The sequence below is a fragment of the Canis lupus genome, chromosome 5 (genome assembly GCF_003254725.2).
Source record: "Canis lupus dingo isolate Sandy chromosome 5, ASM325472v2, whole genome shotgun sequence".
In the NCBI taxonomy this organism is placed as follows: Eukaryota; Metazoa; Chordata; class Mammalia; order Carnivora; family Canidae; genus Canis; species Canis lupus.
In genome coordinates this window covers 61,679,780-61,699,019 of record NC_064247.1, presented here as the reverse complement: position 1 = coordinate 61,699,019, position 19,240 = coordinate 61,679,780, and the positions used below count along the sequence as shown (strand labels likewise).

Below are 19,240 nucleotides of genomic sequence, written 5' to 3'. Positions count from 1 at the left end.
CTGGAGACCTGGGATCGAGTCCCATATCGGGTTCCCTGCATGGAGCCTGCTTCTCCTTCTGCCTGTGTCTCTGCCTTTCTCTCTCTCTCTCTCTCTCTCTCTCTCTGTCTCTCATGAATAAATAAATAAAATCTTTAAAAAATAATAAAATGGAAAAATAACAAGTGCTAGCATGGAAGTTGGAATCCTTATACATTGCTGGTGGGGATACAAGATGGTGCAGCTGCCATAGAAAATAGTCTGAACATTCCTCAAAGAGCAAAACAGATTACCATACAATGCAGCAATCTCACTCCAAGGTATACACTAAAGAGAACTGAAAACATGCTTACTCAAAAGTGTACACACAAATGTTCAAAGCAGCATTATTCATAGTAATCAAACACCAGAATAATTCATATGTCCATCACCCAATGAATGGATAGACAACACGAGGACATTCATGTGAAATTATTCTAAGTGAAAGAAGCCACTATGAGTCTATGGATATGGAATATCCAGAAGTGAGTCTATGGATATGGAATATCCAGAAGTGACAAATTCATAGAGATAGAAGGCAGATTAGTGGTTCTCCGGGGCTGAGTGGGGGTGCTCTGGGGAGTGACTGCTCATGGGTATCTTTTGGGAGTGATGAAAATGTTCTGGAATTCTGTACTAATGATAGTTTCACAACATAGTGAATATACTAAAATTCACTGAAATATATACTTTAAAATAGTGAAATTTATGTTATGTGAGGTATATGTTAATTTTTTCAAAGGCGACTTCAGGCCCCAGAGGTCCTTGAATACTAGGCTAAAGTATCTGGGTCTCCTTTAGAGACAACAGGGAGCTGCTGAAAGTTTCTTTCTTTTTTTTTTTTTTTTTATTTAAGATTTTTTAAAGATTTATTTACTTGTGAGAGACACACAGAGAGAGGCAGAGACACAGGCAGAGGGAGAAGCAGGCTCCATGCACTGGGAGCCCGACATGGGATTCGATCCCGGGTCTCCAGAATCGCACCCTGGGCCAAAGGCAGGCGCTAAACCACTGCGCCACCCAGGGATCCCTATAGCAAGTGTTTAATAAACATTAGCTCCTTCCTCCCCTTTCTCCCTCCCTCAATTTGACACTAAGCCCCCATGTCTCCTGGAGGAAAATAGCTCTTTTTTGTTTGGATCCTAACAGAAAACCTTCTGTTTTAGTTGAAACCACTCTTGCTATAGTTCTCCTGGTTCACTTCCTGGGGGTTCCTAGCCTCTGGCTGCTGGACAGGTTTACCCTAGAGCATCTTCTTCCTCTTCCTCCCTCTTCCTCACCACATCTTCCTCCTCTCCTCCAGCACTTTCTCTTCTTCCTCTTTTTTTTTAATTTTTAGAAAAGTTTTTATTTATTTATTTAAGTAATCTCTACACCCAACATGGGGCTTGAACTCAGAACTCTTGAGATAAAGAGTCACATGCTCTTCTGGCTAAGCCAGCCAGGCACTCTTTCTTCCTTTAAAAATTTTTTTGAAAGAATGGTTTTCTAAAAAACTGTTATAGATTTTTAACTTCACCCAAAAATCATTCACCAGATAAGTTCTATACCTTCCTTATCTCCACTTTTCTTCATTTCTCCCTCCTTCTTCCCCCATCTCACCCATACAGCAAGGAACTCAGCAGAAAAAAATCAGGTTGCCCTGGTTTTTTTTTTTTTTTTTTTTTTTTTAATTTATGATAGTCACACAGAGAGAGAGAGAGAGAGGCAGAGACACAGGCAGAGGGAGAAGCAGGTCCCATGCACTGGGAGCCCGATGTCGGATTCGATCCAGGGTCTCCAGGATCACGCCCTGGGCCAAAGGCAGGCGCCAAACCGCTGCGCCACCCAGGGATCCCTGCCCTGGGTTCTAATTCTGGCTCCCCATCCTGCTGATTATCTGGCTACACTCATAGGCTCAATGCTCTCATTTGCATAATGCTGTTCTAATAATAATGATTGTATCAACTCCTGGGGTTCTTTTGAGGATGGTATTCGTTAAAGAGCTTATGTGATGCCTGGTACATCCGCGCCCTCAGTGAATTATGGCTGGAGCATCACTTACTATACAGGTAGGGTGTCAGGCATGGCAAAAGTCCTGATATTTATTTAGAAATGGATATCATCCCTTGAATCTCTATGTGTAGGATGCATTAAAGGCTTTGACATGGAGGACTACTTTAAGTGACAACGCTCTTCCCAAAGTCCTAACAGTAGATAGCAGCTTCCAAGAAATGGTTTGAAGTGCCATTATCAAGGGGGGACGGGGGCTTTAGGGGATTTTAGGGTCAGCAAACATCAAATGAGTGAACTCACAGAGTTTGGCGGGGATTTCCCACGAGGCCCCGCCCCCGGCTGAGTCACCAAACCCCTGGGTTTGACCTGCAGCCCAGCTCAGCAGCAGAACCTCACTGCTCTTGAAGATCAAGGAGTGGAAAGTTCTTCACCAGCCCTGAGATCTTAAGGTTTGTTCCTCTGGGGCAGCTGGGGGGAATGGAGTTGGGGCGAGGATAGAAGCTTTATTCCCTTTCTCCATGTCTAGACTTTTTTGCCTTCCAATTTCTAATAACTTTTATTCCATAGCCTATTAAATAAAGCTCAAGTACCTGGTCAAAAAACATTTCTTACTTCTTAGTTTTGTTACTTTATGAGCTTTAAATCTCAAAATGGGCAAATGTATGTCTGTTAAGAAAATGTGATAATGTGTTGAGTAGAGCGGTGCTTCAACATTTTAGCAATTGGGTGTTGAAATTTTCACATATTGTTCCGACAAACGAGAAAGAGTGATAATGAGCTATTTCCCCACTGAGCTGAACTGCTGGATAAGGACGGACAGGTTGTCATTTTAACAACTCTATCTCAGAGGCAGGAAACAGCTGGCATTGTTGAAATCTGGATGCTGATGCTAAGTGTCTATGAAAGTCCCCAAAAATTCTTGTTATTGTTATTTCTGCATTTTGGCAAAACATGTTGGAAAGTGCACTCTTAGCCTTTGGCAAATCTGCACAAAACTATATGTGTAGTCATGCTTTACTATCATAGAAGTATCTCTGCATTTGCCACCTTTCCCATAATATTCCATCATTAATTGTTTCTGAAAAACCCTGAGTTATGGTCTTGTAGAATTGCATGGGCAGTGGTTGAAATATAGATAATCCTAAAAAGGAGAAACTATCTCATTCTTGGAAATTTTTACCTTTTGCAGAGTGGTATTTGTGAGACCAGCTACTTTGATTAAAACTCTTTTGGGATCTGCTTTGCACGTATCCTATTTATGCAAGATTTCACCATGGGCAATGGCTATTACAACATAGTGGCTACCGTGTTGTTGCTCATGAATTTTGAGAGGACAAGATCCATACAGGATTCCTGTAGTAAATGCCCAGCTGGTAAGAACCAAATTAACATGTGTGTTTCATTATGGTTCATTAGCTAGTAGCCAGGGTTAATGAGTTCTGTTTCAATGATCTTTTTATTCATTCATTTTGAAATATTTCTCAGATGCTACATCTTAACTGTATGAATGTAGCCATGTTTTCTTTCTATCAGTTTATTTGTTGTAATATCTATACTTTGTAATTCTGTGACTATGCTAAGGGCAGTTTTGCAAATGTATAATTTTAAAAAGTCAAACAAAATAAAATGTAAAATGTGCCACCTAGAAACTGAGCATTGTTTCATACTTTAGTTTTCGTGTGAACTTCATAATACCTGGGGTGATGACTGTGCATTGTCAACCACATACGCCTATTATCTACCTTCTTAGGTACTTTCTGTGGGAAAAACAAGAGTCAGATCTGCATTCCTTGTCCTCCAAATAGTTTCTCCAGCACCAGTGGACAAAAGGCCTGTGACATTTGCAGGCAGTGTGAAGGTATGCTTTAAAAGATGCATGTTGATCTGGACATATTGGGAAGACAGGTTTTTATTCCCTAGTGTATTGATCTTTGTGGAAAGTATTAAGTGTTAAATATGCTGTTTCCTCTGTCAAAAGGCAGGTCCAGTACAATAATTCGCTATAAAAGCAATAATTTGTAGATTGAGCTTTTAAATATCAGAGATATTTTGACAAGAGACAAGCTTTTAATTAGGAAAATGTAAAAATATCTTCTATAGAGATTTATTTATTTATTTTTAAAGATTTTATTGATTTATTCATGAGAGGAACACAGAGAGAGGCAAAGACACAGAGGGAGAAGCAGACTCCTCAAGGGGAGGCCAATATGGGACTCGATCCCAGGACCCCAGGATCATGACCTGAGCCCAAGGCAGATGCCCAACCACTGAGCCACCCAGGCGTCCTTTCTATAGAAATTTAAAAATAAGCTTTATACTTTTAAGGTGATTAGGAACATTATAAGAGTGCGCATGGTTTTCATGGGGTTTTTTAAATTATGATTTTTATTGCAGAATATAAACTTGCTTCCTGAATTCAGAGGTCAAGTGTAATATAACTTGGGGAATTTTGTAGGTGTTTTCAGGACCAAGAAGGTGTGTTCCCCCATCAGCAATGCAGAGTGTGAGTGCATCTCAGGATTCCACTGCTTGGGGGCAGGATGCACTATGTGTGAACAGGATTGTAAACAAGGTCAAGAATTAACCAAACAGGGTAGGTTTGTTCTTCTTCAATCCAGATCAAGTTTGTTTATCTAGACATATGCCATTAGTTTAAGTCTTGGTCCTTTGAATATAAAGTAAAATATAGATGGGTAGAACCTTAAAAATCACCACTGAGTCACATATATGATATTTACAAAATTATTTTTCAGTCAGTGGAAATAATTTGAAGTCACATTTGTTATTCACCAGGGTCATGCATTTGCATACATTACATATATATACATATATATATATAGTGCGTGTGTATATATATATATATATACACACACACACAATAGTCTATGTACAGTTAGAATAAAAATATTAGTTGTCTTGGGATTTTGTTTCAAGAAGCATTACTGAACAGTCTGTAGATTGTATTAACTTAATGACTATTTTTTTAATTTATTTTTTATTGGTGTTCAATTTACCAACATACAGAATAACCCCCAGTGGCCGTCACCCATTCACTCCCACCCCCCGCCCTCCTCCCCTTCTACCACCCCTAGTTCGTTTCCCAGAGTTAGCAGTCTTTACGTTCTGTCTCCCTTTCTGATATTTCCCACACATTTCTTCTCCCTTCCCTTATATTCCCTTTCACTATTATTTATATTCCCCACATGAATGAGAACATATAATGTTTGTCCTTCTCCGACTTCACTCAGCAGTTAATGACTATTATTAGGTAACTATGTTCATCTTAGGAAAACTTATGAAATCATGAAAATATTCCTTTTTTTCCCTTGATAACCATTATAGATTCTCTTTATAAATACCATTTATTTGCTATATGACATTCCACTTGGGTGACTAAGTCCTTCCCTTTAAAAATTTTTTTTATTTAAATTCAATTAATTAACATATAATGTATTATTGGTTTCCGAGATAGAGTTCAGTGATTCATCAGTCTTATACAACATTACATCATCTGCCCTCCTTAATGTCCATCACCCAGTTACCTTGTCCCCACATTCACCTCCCCTCCAGCGACCCTCAGTTTATTTCCTATGATTAAGAGTCTCTTATGGTTTGTCTCCCTCCCTGATTTCGTCTTTATTTTTTCCTCTCTTCCCCTATGATCCTCTGTTTTGTTTCTTAAATTCCACATGTGACTGAGGTCTGATATGAGGATTGGCACCCCAGCTTTCTTTCAATGTCCATTAGCATGATAAATGGTTTTCCACCCCCTTACTTTCAGTCTGGAGGTGTCTTTGGGTCTAAAATGAGTCTCTTGCAGACAGCATATCTATGGGTCTTGCTTCTTTATCCAATCTGATACCTTGTGTCTTTCGATTGGAGCATTTAGACCACTTACATTCACAGTAGCTATTGAAAGATATGAATTAGTGCCATTGTATTACCTGTAAAGTTACTATAAAGTTACTGTTTCTGTATGTTGTCTCTGCTCCTTTCTGGTCTAAATATTCCCTTTTTAATTATTGCTTTAATTTTTATGCAGGTTGTAAAGACTGCCGCTTTGGGACATTTAATGATCAGAAACATGGCATCTGTCAACCCTGGACAAAGTATGTATAATTTCATTTTGCTTTCAAAATAAAGGATCTCAGTTAACCTTTTAAAACAAAGAATGTTATAATTGAAACTTAAAAAAAAATCTATCAAGTATCCTGGGGAACCTGGCTGGTGCAGTTTTTGGAACGATCCAGGGTCTTGATCTCAGGATCATGAGTTCAAGCCCCACATGCACGTGCAGCATACTTAAAAAGCCTATCAAGTATAGGCATAGAAGAGCATACAAATAGGCAGCATTACCTATAAATAGGTAATAATTATTTGATACACAAAGTAGGCATTTTCTACAGAAATAATGCCCAGAGCATTTAGCTCAGATGGCTGGAACTTTGTTACTGTCTGCCCCAGCTGTTCTGTTCTGTTTCCTTCCAATCTCTTTGCTGCCTCTTACCTTTCCTTACTGATCAATCAGCCCATCTTCAAGAGTGCAATGCCACAGCACTGAGAATGATACAAGAAGGGTAAAATATGTTTCCTACCCTCAAAAACATAACACCTACTTGGGCAAACAAGCCCATCACAGAAGTAAAATAGCCAACAGCATACATGGGAATTTGTCTGTTGACTTGTGTAATCAGGATCAGAGCTACTCAAAGTGTGGTCTGCAGATGGGTGCTAGCCCATGGACAGTTTGTGGTGTTCATAGCAAAAACACTACACACACTAAAAGTGAGTGTTTAGAATCGTTTAAGTCAATTGACAGTGGTGTGCCTGTCAACTCTAATAAAAATGGAGGTCTTGTATTTTGTATACCTTTGTTCTTTTTTTTTCATTTGATTTTCTTACTAGAAAATCATTTTTATTATTATTTTACATTGACATTCTTAGGTTTTACAAAAATATTGGTTGGTACACATTGGTAAATTTTTTTAAGGTCTTTCAACACAAATAGTTTAGAGAAGTCAATGAGTCTGCATGGAAAGCGGGATTAAATTGGTTTTGGAAGAAGAGTGGGTTTGCATTAGATAAAGGGATGAAGGAAAAGATATAGGACAATGATGATGGTGATGATGATGATGATGATGATGATGATGATGATAGCTACCATTTATTGGAATGTATGTGTCTGGGTTCATAAAATCCAGCCCCTGCAAGTGTGTCTCTGGGATCATTCATCTGCTCTTCACAACAGTGCTGGCAGTATGTATACCTTATTTTACAGATGAGAAAATAGGCTTAGAGAGATTTTCTTAACTTTCCCATGGTCATTCTGCACAGGGACAGACCCAGGGCTCAAACCCTAGTATGTCTGAGGCCAACATGTCATAGGGTTAAGAACTCCTAACCCCTTATATATGCCAGAGATGGTCAAATATGCTTAAGAAATTAAGGGTGAGAGACTAACCAGGTAAAACAGTCTGGGGACAGTTGTGGGACAAGGCTCCCCAGCTGGGAAGAAAGAAGAACCCAGTTAGGTCAGTAGAACAGGGTGAATTATGGAGAACTGTGAACGCTGGAGGAAGCCAGCCAGTCAAGTGTATATTTTCCATAATATCTTTATGAACTCGGACCCACACATCTTTGTCACTAGGCTGCATTACTGGATGGAAAATGTCAATATTTTTTATTAGAATGATCTGTACCTAAATTAATTATTTGAATTCTTTTCCTTGGATTTTCTAAGCTGTTCTTTGGATGGCAAGTCTGTACTTGTGAATGGGACGAAGGAAAGTGATGCAGTATGTGGACCAGCCTCGGCTGGCTTCTCTCCAGGTACAGCCTCTGCCACCACGCCAGCCCCTGCAAGAGATCCAGGTAGCTGGTTCACTGCTATTAAATCAGAGTGGATGTATTGTGGCTATTCTGATTGGAATCTAATTTGCCTCAATACTGTGACATCTCACATCTCTGCCTAAAACAGGCACCTCCTGCATGCCTTCCTTCTTTTATCCTGGCATCAAGAAACCCATCAATATTTTCCAAATATTTGTCATGAAATCTGAGACATGCATTTGTAAGCAGAGCAAGGTGAGACTTGACCCAGATAAATACTATACCTTTGATAATGTGAAATAAAGGGGATTATAGAGTCCCAGATTTTCTATATTCTAGAGAGGTCAAGCCACTTAACTTTTGTGGATGTCTAGAAAAATTATTCTAAAAAGGTTTTCCTATATGCAGGCAAGTGTATTAAGTTAGCTGGTTGGAGATGACCAAGGCACTGCTTCTCCTTGTGATCAGGGGTTTACCAATGTAACTATAAATATAAATATACTTGCAAAACTGAATATCTGCATGCATTTCTCCTTTTGCTCTTTTTTAAAGGTCATACCTCCCAGATCATCATCTTCTTTCTCGCACTGATGTCAGTTGCCGTGCTGTTCCTGGTGTTCTTTCTCATCCTCCGTTTCTCTGTCATTAAACATGGCAGAAAGAAACTCCTGTATTTATTCAAACAACGTAAGATCAATATAAACATATTTGATGCGAGCTCTTTTGAGGCAAGGCTTTTTACAGGACAAAGGAAAAGATTCTTTTTTTTTTGGTTAGGATAGCACAGTGGTTATCAAGGAGGGGCAATTTTGCCCTGAAGCGGACATTTGGTAATGTCTGGAGACAGTTTTGGTGGTCACAACATTGGGGGTGTGGAAGGTATCTAGAAAAGAGTCAGAGATGCTGCTAAAATTCTATAATGCACAGGAAAACAATTATCCTCCCAAGCTCTCACAAAACCTCTGATTTAAAGAATTATACTTCCCACCTTCACCCCCACCTACAATGAAAATGCTTTGCAAGAGTAATGATGAGTAATTAGTGAGCTGCAATGAAAATGTAATCCATTTAAAAAATTTTTAGGCTATTTAAAAAAACTTTCTATTTTGAAATAATTATAGGTTTACAGGAAGTTGTAAAGACAGCACAGAAAAGTCTCATGTGTCGTTTATGGGGTTACATCTTCTACACAGTATGAAGACCAGGCAGTTGACATTGGCATGTTGTGTGTCTATAGCTGTATGTCATTTGATCGCATGTATAGATTGGTGTAACCTCCAGCACAACCAATACAGATGTATTCCCTCACCACCGGGATCGCACTCCTGCTGGTCCTTTGTGGTCACATCCACTCCCTCCCAGCAGCCACAAGTCTGTTTCCCACTTCTACGCTTCTGTCACTTCGAGGATGTTATATAGATAGAAGCATGCAATGTGTAAGAGGATTATACGGGTGTGACCTTTTCAGATTGTTTTTTTCATTGTCAGCTTAGTGCCACTGAGATCCATCCAAGGCATGATGTGCTTCAACAATGGGGTTTTTGTTTGTTTGTTTGTTTTTTAATTTTATTTATTCATGAGAGATACAGAAAGAGAGGGAGAGGCAGAGACACAGGCAGAAGGAGAAGCAGGCTCCATGCAGGGAGCCTGATGTGGGATTCGAGCCCGGAATTCCGGGATCACGCCCTGGGCTGAAGGCAGGTGCTAACCCACTGAGCAGGGATCCCTGTTTGTTTTTTTAATTGCTGACCAGCATCCGTGGCATCATTGAACCTCACTGTTCACCAAATAAGGGACATTTTGGTTGTTTCTAGTTTTTAACTATGATGCCTTTGTGATTTTATTTATTTATTTGAGAGCGAGAAAGAGAGAGCATGCATGCACATGAGTGGAGGGAGGGCAGAGGGTGAAGGAGAGAGAATCTCAGGCAGACTGTACATTGAGCCCAGAGCTGGATGCAAGGCTTGATCTCGCAACCATGAGATAATGACCTGAGGTGAAACCAAGAGTCAGGTGCTTAACCAACTGACTCACTCAGGTGCCTACATTTTATATTTGAAGTGAATTTCTTATAGACAACATATAATGGTCACTCTACTAATCTCCACCTTTAATTGGTGTATTTATTTTTTTATTATTTTATTTTATTTTATTTTTTTTATTTATTTATGATAGGCAAACAGTGAGAGAGAGAGAGAGGCAGAGACACAGGCAGAGGGAGAAGCAGGCTCCATGCACCGGGAGCCTGACGTGGGATTTGATCCTGGGTCTCCAGGATCGCGCCCTGGGCCAAAGGCAGGCGCTAAACCGCTGCGCCACACAGGGATCCCTAATTGGTGTATTTAAACCATGTATTATTTAATGTAATTATTTATATGTTAAGGCTTAAGATACTATTTTATTTTTTGCTTTCTGTTTGCTTTCTCTGGTTTTCATTTCTCTGCATTCCTAGGATTATTTGAACATTTTTTTAGAAATCCACTTTGACTTGACTATACTTTTTTTTTTAATGTAGCTCTTTGAATAGCTCTTGTAATGGCTGCTTTAGTTATTATAGATAATTTATCCATCTACTAGTATCAACATTATAACACTTTGAATAAGGTATGAAATATTACCTCCCTTTGCGTCCTTTAACTCCCCCTAATTTATAATACACATACCTTCAATATTACCACTACGTACTTTGAGAATCATATTAGACACTGTTATAATTTTTGCTTCACTGTCAAACATAATTTGGAAAACTCAAGGGAAGGAAAATTTACTGTATCTACCCATATATTTGTTCATTCCTTTTTTCTTTATTCCTTCTTGATGTTCCAAGATTCTTTCTTTTATCATTTCTCTTCTATATAGAGAATTTCCTTTAGCTATTGTTTTAGAATAGACCTCCTGGTCTCCTTCTGGTGACAATTCTCTTAGCTTTTCATCTGAGAATATCTTGATTTCCTCTTCATTCCTGAAAGATATTTTCACCAGGTATTGAATTTGGGCTTTCAGGAGTTGTCATCAAGCCTTCTGGTTAGATGGGGCTGGAAGACATTCTCCACATCAGGTGGAGTTGTAATTTAACTCTTTGCCTGGGCATGGGCAAATCAAGCTCTATAGCAGGCAAAACTCCTTGTTTGAGGATCTGAATCAGGCAGATTTCACCTCCTCAACTTCCCTGGTCAAGCTGAGCCTTCCACTTGGTTCTGTGGATAAACAAAGCTACTGGTTGGGATTGCTATTTGGACTCTGCAAATATGTACTCAGTCTGCCAATATCTGTGTGCTGGTTGCTGCAAACTCCTCTTGCTTCTCCACCACAGTTAGAATCCTGGTGGTGGGTCCTACAGATTCCCTTGCCATCCCTGTGGTGTGAGATCAGAATAGGAGCCCCTGTAAGGTGACTCCAATACTGGGAGAAAGTGGTGGTTACCTTGAGGTTCTCTTTTCCCACTGGAGGAACCAGAGGCTTAGCGAGACCTATCGGTGTAGTGCTTGCTGGTCTGCAGCAGGGACAATGTGGTCAACATAACTGCTTCTCTTACCCTCCTAATACAATCTGTTGTGGTCTCTGTGCTGCAAAGGTAGGGATGCTGCAGTTTCATCCTCATGTTCTAGGATCTATCTGTGGAGTCTTGTTCTTAAATGGTTGTCAGTTGTTCTTCTTATGAAGGAGACCAGTCAGGAGCAAACTGTGTTGCCAACTTGTGATGTCACTCCCTTTGATTACTTTTTTTTTTTTTTTTAAATAGTAAGAAACATGTAATATCAAGGCAGGCCCTTTTGCTTTGTTGGGCTATTTTATAAAATCTGTTTAAGATGAAAAGTTGCTCAGGGTTGGGTGGCTCAGTTGGTTACGCATCTGACTCTTGTTTTTGGCTCAGGTCATGATCTCAGGGTGCTGGGATCGGGCCTGCATTGGGCTCCACAATTGTCCCTCTCCTTCTGCTCCCTCATCCATGGAGAGATGCATGGATGCTCTCTCTCTATTTTACATAAATAAATACAATCTTTAAAAAAAAGATGGAAAGTTGCTCAGCAGTAACATAAATACTTCACACTAACATGTAAAAGAAAACAAGGAAGCTAATGCACAAATCAGTTCTTTAATTGCTGGTCAATGGAAGTAGTGGGAGTATCTTTAATATCTTGGTGCCAGATGCATTTCATTTAAAAGAAACTGTCTGGTGTGTAATCTGAGTAACCCTCTAGACTAAAATATATACTGTTTAATTGAAACTATGGTTATGTTCGGGATATGACTAATTTTGTACTATGGTGATTCATGCTCAAGTTTTTAGCCATTGTAGAAAATAAAGAAAATCATTTTTCAGGACCAATAAGAGTCATTGGTAAGAAGAAATTGTAAATAATCCTGAGAAAAACCTCCTACTTGCTGTCATCTCTCTTACTGATGAACTTGTTCAAATTAGAGTTGAGCATGGTTGCTACTTAGAGATGTTCTGTGACTGTGATTTATGGAAAATGAATATTAAATGGTTAAAACAAACAATGAAAGATAAGTTGCTTTTAAATTATTTTTCAGCATTTATGAGACCAGTACAAACTGCCCAAGAGGAAGATGCCTGTAGTTGCCGATTTCCAGAAGAAGAAGAAGGAGAATGTGACCTGTAAAGCAGAAATCCAAAACTCCACTGGGACGGTCTTGAGAAGAATCAAGGGAGAAACTTGAGTGATCCCACCATAATATCTTTCTAAATTGAAAAACATCATCCTAGATAAGACTCAGGATTATCCCCAAGTTTTCTTGAAATGCTTATAGGTTGGCCTTTAAAAACATACCCCTTTTAGTGCATGAATGGGACAGAGCAGATGGGAAAGGGGCATTTTCCAGATAATGCTTAATAAGCTTCAGCAAATTTGCTTTTGAAATCCAAAGAAAATGATACTTAAAATTACATCATGTAGGCCAATGGTCCAGTTAAAATGATAATCAAAAATCAATTCTGTTTTTTTTGTGTGTATGCTAATTTAACATATAACAAAAAGCCATAAGATGCAGGAAATACTCTCAACGAAATTTTCCATTAGTTCAGATATTCAATACAATGAGCTCTATTGATGTGAGGGGTGGAGGAGTTATGACAGTGCCCAAATTTGAGGTCAAGGGAAAAATATCTCAGACCTTGAGGAAGAGTTTTGGAAAGCATTCCTGTGTCTTTGCACATTTTGTGGTCCCTCTATCTTTGTGTCTTCTACTTTTATGCTGCTCTTCTTAGAACCAGGGCTTATGTTTTGGTTTTTTTTTGTTGTTGTTTAAAATTTTATTTATTTATTATTGAAGTATAATTAGCACAAAGTGTTGTGTTAATTTCAGGTGTATAGCATAGTGGCCCCACAATTCTGTACATTACCCAGTGCTCACCATGATAAGTGTTGTCCCCATCTGTCACCATACAATATTATTACAGTACTATAGACTGTACTCCCAATATGATACTTTTCATCTCTGTGACTTATTTATTTTATAATTAGAAGTTTGTGTCTCTTAGTCCTCTTCATCTCTTTTGCCCATTAAAAAAATTGGCTTATGTGTTTTTAATTCTTAAGAACATTAAAAATAATCTCTGATAAATGGAACAGGTAGGAATGAACAATCCCATGAACCCATAGCCCATCCAGAGTACTAAAGCAGGAGTGCTTAAATTCCCATGGGCCAAATCTGAGGGGTCGTGTGCCTTTGTAGGGTTTATGAACTAAAAATTATTTTTACATGTTTAAATAATTAAAAACAAATGAAAATAAGAGTAATATCCCACGATTTGAAAAAGTATGCCAAATTCAAATTTCAGAGTCTGTAAATAAAGTTTTATTGGAACACACAGCCACAGTCAGGTGGTTTTGCATTATAACAGCAGAGTTGAGTAGAGACAAGAGACTGTATCTCTATCTCACAAAGCCTAAAATATTTCACATCTGAGCCTTTGTAGGGTCAGAGTCAAGGTCAGAGTGTCCATCTGTGTGTTACTTCCCTCCCTCATCTTCTGCCTAATTCCCCACCTTGCCCCCGGGCGCACCCTCTTTCAGGACCATCAATTCAATCCATTCCTTTGCTCAAAAAAAAAAAAAAAAAAAATCATTGCTGCTATATTTATGTATCCCAAAGCTATGTTAGTTTTGCTTGTTTTTGAGCTTTATAAAAATGATACTGTGCTGCATGTGACTTGCTTTGATCACTCAAAATCCTATTGATAAGACTTGTTCACGTTATTGTGAGTAACTAGAATGCATCCTTTTGATGATTGTATAATTTTGCAAATATACCACAATTTATCAATCCACTCTGAACCAAAGGACATTTGAGTTGTTTCCAGGTTTTTTTTACAGTTATAGACAATGTTGGTATGAAGGTTCTTTTGTGTATGTTCTGTGGAAGAGTGTCTCTAGGGAAATTTCCTTAGAGTGAAATTTCTGGATCTTAGGGCATATGAATGTTCAACCTTTTGATCTAAGTTATGCAGAAATAACAAACAATCGTCCTTACCCTCCTCACCTTCTCCACTCCCAAATCTTAATGGATCACAGCAAAACAGCAGAGATGCATTTCTTTTGGTCATCACAGGCTAATGGCAGGCTGGCCATGGCTTCACCCCACATTGTTTCACTCAGATATAGGTGGAGGGAGAAGCTTCTACTTGGAATATTGGTCATCTGATGGCAAAGAGGGTACTGGCCACTTTGCTCAGAGAGGATTGGTTAGGTTCTAGCCTTTAGAGCAAGTCATACAGCGAAGCTGTGCATCAACAGAGCAGAGGGGAAAAAAAAGAAACAGAGCAGAAGGCATAATCTTCACACAGGGAGGACCAGAAAATATGTCTGTACCATAAGAAGTCGGCTCTGGTGCTGAACTGCTTTTCAGAGCAGTGGTTCTAAGTCATGCTCCTATCAGCCTCACTGAATCCCATCCTTGCTACCCTCTGGGATTGTCAGACCCTTAATTTTGCCCATTTAGTGGGTATAAGAGGGTATCTCACTGTGGTTTCATTTTGCATTTCCTGAATTACTAATGAGCATCTTGTTACATGTTTTTTTTTTTTTAAGATTTTATTTATTTATTCATTATAGTCACACAGAGAGACAGAGAGGCAGAGACACAGGCAGAGGGAGAAGCAGGCTCCATGCACCGGGAGCCCGACGTGGGATTCGATCCCTGGTCTCCAGGATCGCGCCCTGGGCCAAAGGCAGGCGCCAAACCGCTGCGCCACCCAGGGATCCCCATCAGCATACATTTTGATTGGAACACTTTCTTTTTTTTTTAATTTTTATTTATTTATGATAGTCACACACACAGAGAGAGAGGCAGAGACACAGGCAGAGGGAGAAGCAGGCTCCATGCACCGGGAGCCCGACGTGGGATTCGATCCGGGGTCTCCAGGATCGCGCCCTGGGCCAAAGGCAGGCGCCAAACCGCTGCCCCACCCAGGGATCCCTTGTTACATGTTTTTATATCATTTGTGTTTCTTTTTGTGAAATGCTTGCTCATGTTCTTGCTCATTAAAAAAAAAAAAAATTTACTTATTTATTTGAAAGAAAGAAGGCATTCATGGAGGGGCAAAAGGGAGGGAAAGGAGAAAGAGAATCCTCAAGAAGACTCTCCACCGAGTACAGAGCCCATTCATCTCAAGACCACAAGATCATGACCTGAGCCGAAATCAAAAGCCAGACACTTAACCAAATGAGCTGCCCATGTGCTCCATTTTTTGCTCATTTTTAAAAACTTGGTTGTCTTTTCCTTATTGTTCATAGTTCTTCATATATTCTAGATAATAATCTTGGACACTTGTATGTATTATAAATATCTGCTTTGTTTGTAATTTTTCCCTCATTTACATTGTGGCTTTTCAGTCTTTCTAGTAATAAGCAAAAAAATAATCTTACTTTAAGTTTAAAGCTCATTTCTTTTTTTTTTAAGATTTTATTTATTTATTCATGAGAGACACAGAGAGAGAGGCAGAAACATAGGCAGAGACAGAAGCAGGGACTTGATCCCAGGATCCTGGGATCACTGAGCCAAAAACAGACGCTAAACCACTGAGCCATCCAGGTGCCCCTACAGCTCATTTCTTTTTTCTTTCTTTTTTTTTTTTATGATAGTCACTCACAGAGAGAGGAGAGAGAGAGAGAGAGAGAGAGAGAGAGGCAGAGACATAGGCAGAGGGAGAAGCAGGCTCCATGCACAGGGAGCCGGACGTGGGATTCGATCCGGGGTCTCCAGGATCGCGCCCTGGGCCAAAGGCAGGCGCCAAACCGCTGCCCCACCCAGGGATCCCCCTACAGCTCATTTCTTATACAGTTAACACTTTTTTGTGTGCTGATTAAAGAAGCCCCTCTCTACCCCAGTATCATATACTTCCTTATCTTTTTTTTTTTTTTCTGAAAGTTTTAAGAGTCTATATAAGTCTAAGCTATCAAGAACTGGTTATTGTGTATGTTGTGAGGTCATGTTCAACTTTGAGTTCTGTGCGTGGATCATCACTAGACCCAGTACCATTTATTCCATGGTCCATCTTTTCCCCAAGGGTCTGCACTACCACCTCTGTCCTTCACAGATTTTCCACATGTCTGAGCGTCTGTTCCTGGGTTCTCTACTCTGTTCAGTTGGTAAAGGAGTCTGCCTCCACGCAAATACCACACTTTGTTACTGTAGCTTTATAAAAGCTCTTGATACCTAATAGGACAAATATTTATTTATTTATTTATTTATTTAGACAAGTATTTAATGTCCAACAAAGTTTTATAAAGTTTCTCCAGGCTTTGTTTTTACATCCTTTATCAGACTTATTTCTAGGTACCTTGCTTTGTGTTTGCTTCTTATTTTAGAATTTATTTATTTATTTATTTATTTATTTATTTATTTATTTATTTTTTTAATGCAGGCTCCATGTTCAACGTGGGGCTTGAACTCACAACCCTGAGATCAAGAGTTGCTCACTCTATTGACTGAGCCAACCAACCAGGCCTTGCTTTTTAGGTGGTTTTGTTTGTTGTCAGAGTATAAAGATGTAGTTGATTTGCTTATATTAGTTTATAGCCAGCTTCCTTTCTAAACTTATTATTTCTGATAGTACATATGTAGATTCTTTTGGGTTTTCTGTACAGATAATCATGTTATTTGCAATAATAATTGTTTCTTCTTTTCCTAATCCTTTGTCTTTTATGTCTTTTCTGCTTGATTTAGTGCTGGATCTTGCAGTACAATGTACTAGTCTTTTCCATCTTATTTATGGGGGATATTTTCAGGACTTTTTTTGGTAAATATACTTGATCAAGTTAAGTTCCCTTCTGCTCTTGGCTTGTGAAGAGGGCTAGTTTTTATTTTTATTTTATTTATTTATGTATTTATTTATTTATTTATTTTTTAGTTTTTATTTTTAAATCATGAATGTGTTTTGAATTTTACCAAATGATTTTTCTGGGAGAGAAAAGAATAATTTGCCGATGACTCAGCCAGTTGTCCTATCATCTTTGATTTGGATCTGAATTTCAGCCACATTCCAAGAAAATCACTACCTGAAAGAAATTTAATGTAATAATAGATATTTCTGTTTTTCCCCCTTCTTTAAAAGATGAATTTTTAAAAAATGCTTTGGTGCATGATGTAATTATATATGCTCAAAAAATTTGTTGTTTTATTTTAAATAGATAAAGTACCTTCATTTGTCTTTGAATCTTGAGGATTACCAGTGCCATTTCAGGAACAAGGCTGGAGTACAAATTCTAGAGTGGCATCCCCTCTCAGCTTTGGACACAGGGTGTATAACTCTCTGTTGTCCATTATCCACATACACAAAGGGATTGGTCAGGCTCTCCCATCTTGGGTCCCCCTCTATAACTCAACTAAACTTATCTGTCCCAGATTAGAAATACAGAAAATAAACAAATAGTTTATTGTGTTTATTACACAGCCTGTACGATACTTTTGTCATAGTATATTTTAGTATAATATGCAAAACTTAAAAGTGAAAACCACAGGAACTTAGGGTAGGAGTCATTTTCCCCCTAAATAACAGTTAACAAAGAAAGAAAATCAAGACAGAATATTATGATTCCCTTTGGGGGTTAGTTTAGGAATCCAATAGTTAAATTTGATAGAAATGAGTGTACCTTTTTTACAAAAATAAATGAGCATATTTAGGGATGTGCATATTGGAAACATTTTTCTAAATGCTTAAAAACAAGCTTAAGTTACTTCTGAAACACGTTTTTATTTTCTTTTTGTTGGAAGGTATCATTCTGATGGAAACTTTTTTTTTTATTTTTTGATGGAAACTTTTGATATGAGGGGCACATGGCTGCTAAAGTGGGTGTCTTTATTCTGTGCAGACCAGACCTTTCCATTTGTGGGTGAGAGGTACCCATGGACCTCAGCTTGGGTGCGTTATTTGTGGTCAGTGTGTGGTGGGGTGGGGAGACTGACTGGTCATTACTGATGTTTTTTGAAAAGCACTCTAGAATAAAACACAAAGCTATCATTTTCACAGAAAAAAAGAATAAGAAAAGCTTATTTTAAAAAAATGTCTTATTACTATTGCAACATCAAATTGTAAAGGCTAATAATGAAATAACATGCCATTCTTTGTAAACCAGGGAAGCAGGCTTTAGTGCCAGGGTATGTGACAGATTTAAAGTTTGGGATTTCTTAAAAAAATAAAATAAAATAAAGTGTGGGATTTCTTGCTCCCAACAATATTACCAATATTGATTCTGATGGCTGTGTTTCAAATTAATTATCATTGAAGCCTTTCAAATAGATCTTTTACAAATTTATTGAAGAGGCTGACTCTGACTCTGAAATACAGGCCATCCCTTCACTAAACTAGCATCTCTCCAGTGCTCTACACCAGGCACCATGTGAAGGCGTAGAGATAAAGGACCCAGTGGCCACCTGAGGGCTTTGAGTCCAGGGGACTAACCAGTACAACCAGAGAAGAGACACCAAGACCTACTGTGTGCCAGGAATACCACTGTGATAGAAGTTGGAAGGAGTGCTGCCTGACTGGTGCTCCAGCCTGGTAGGGAGACAACTGTTGTGATGGGGTAAGGGGGTAGGGCTCTGTGTGGTGGGAAGCTCACTCAAGAAGGGGTGGAGGGAAGGCTTCCGGGTGAGGAGGAGCTATCTACTTCCACTGTGCATTTCCCAGAAGGAGCAAAAGGCTCAAGAAATGGGAGGGAGGGCCAGGGCTGGGGACTGAGGGCAGATGAAGGCAGCTTCAAGGCCAGCAGGGACCAGATACCCAGATCTTACACGCTATGTTAGGAAGCTTGGATTTTAAACTGTAGACACTGACTTTGAAGCCAGGAAGGGATTTGATCAGATATGCACTTGGGAAAGATCTCCCTGATTACAGTAAGGAAATGGATCAAAGAGAGGCAAGACTAGACTCCAA

The 19,240-nt window shown here is 39.0% G+C and overlaps 2 protein-coding genes across 3 annotated transcripts in view; one reads left to right on the top strand and one right to left on the bottom strand.

Moving 5' to 3' along the window:
- PARK7 (Parkinsonism associated deglycase) overlaps positions 1 to 19,240 on the bottom strand; it is a 73,475-nt gene that overhangs the window by 28,483 nt on the left and 25,752 nt on the right. The window contains exon 2 of the mRNA XM_049110560.1: positions 8,402 to 8,510. The gene's annotated coding sequence lies outside the window, so the exon portion shown is untranslated. The remainder of the gene's footprint in view (positions 1 to 8,401; positions 8,511 to 19,240) is intronic.
- TNFRSF9 (TNF receptor superfamily member 9) lies at positions 1,692 to 15,933 on the top strand. Of its 2 annotated transcripts, none has more exons than XM_025427275.3 (8): positions 1,692 to 2,462; positions 3,203 to 3,386; positions 3,764 to 3,871; positions 4,469 to 4,606; positions 6,056 to 6,122; positions 7,754 to 7,884; positions 8,395 to 8,529; positions 12,379 to 15,933. In XM_025427275.3, the coding sequence occupies exons 2-8, from the start codon at positions 3,272 to 3,274 to the stop codon at positions 12,465 to 12,467; spliced, it is 783 nt and encodes a 260-aa protein (XP_025283060.3). In that variant the 5' UTR covers positions 1,692 to 2,462; positions 3,203 to 3,271; the 3' UTR covers positions 12,468 to 15,933. The 2 variants fall into 2 exon arrangements, with proteins under 2 accessions (XP_025283060.3, XP_025283061.3); XM_025427276.3 differs by having other exon boundaries at positions 7,754 to 7,842; positions 12,379 to 15,932.

Excerpts from the sequence above, each read along its gene's own strand:
- TNFRSF9 (XM_025427275.3), top strand. The coding sequence starts at position 3,272 with ATGCAAGATTTCACCATGGGCAATGGCTATTACAACATAGTGGCTACC. Across the intron at positions 4,607-6,055 it reads TCAAGAATTAACCAAACAGG|GTTGTAAAGACTGCCGCTTT; the intron begins GTAGGTTTGTTC and ends ATTTTTATGCAG. Across the intron at positions 7,885-8,394 it reads AGCCCCTGCAAGAGATCCAG|GTCATACCTCCCAGATCATC; the intron begins GTAGCTGGTTCA and ends TCTTTTTTAAAG.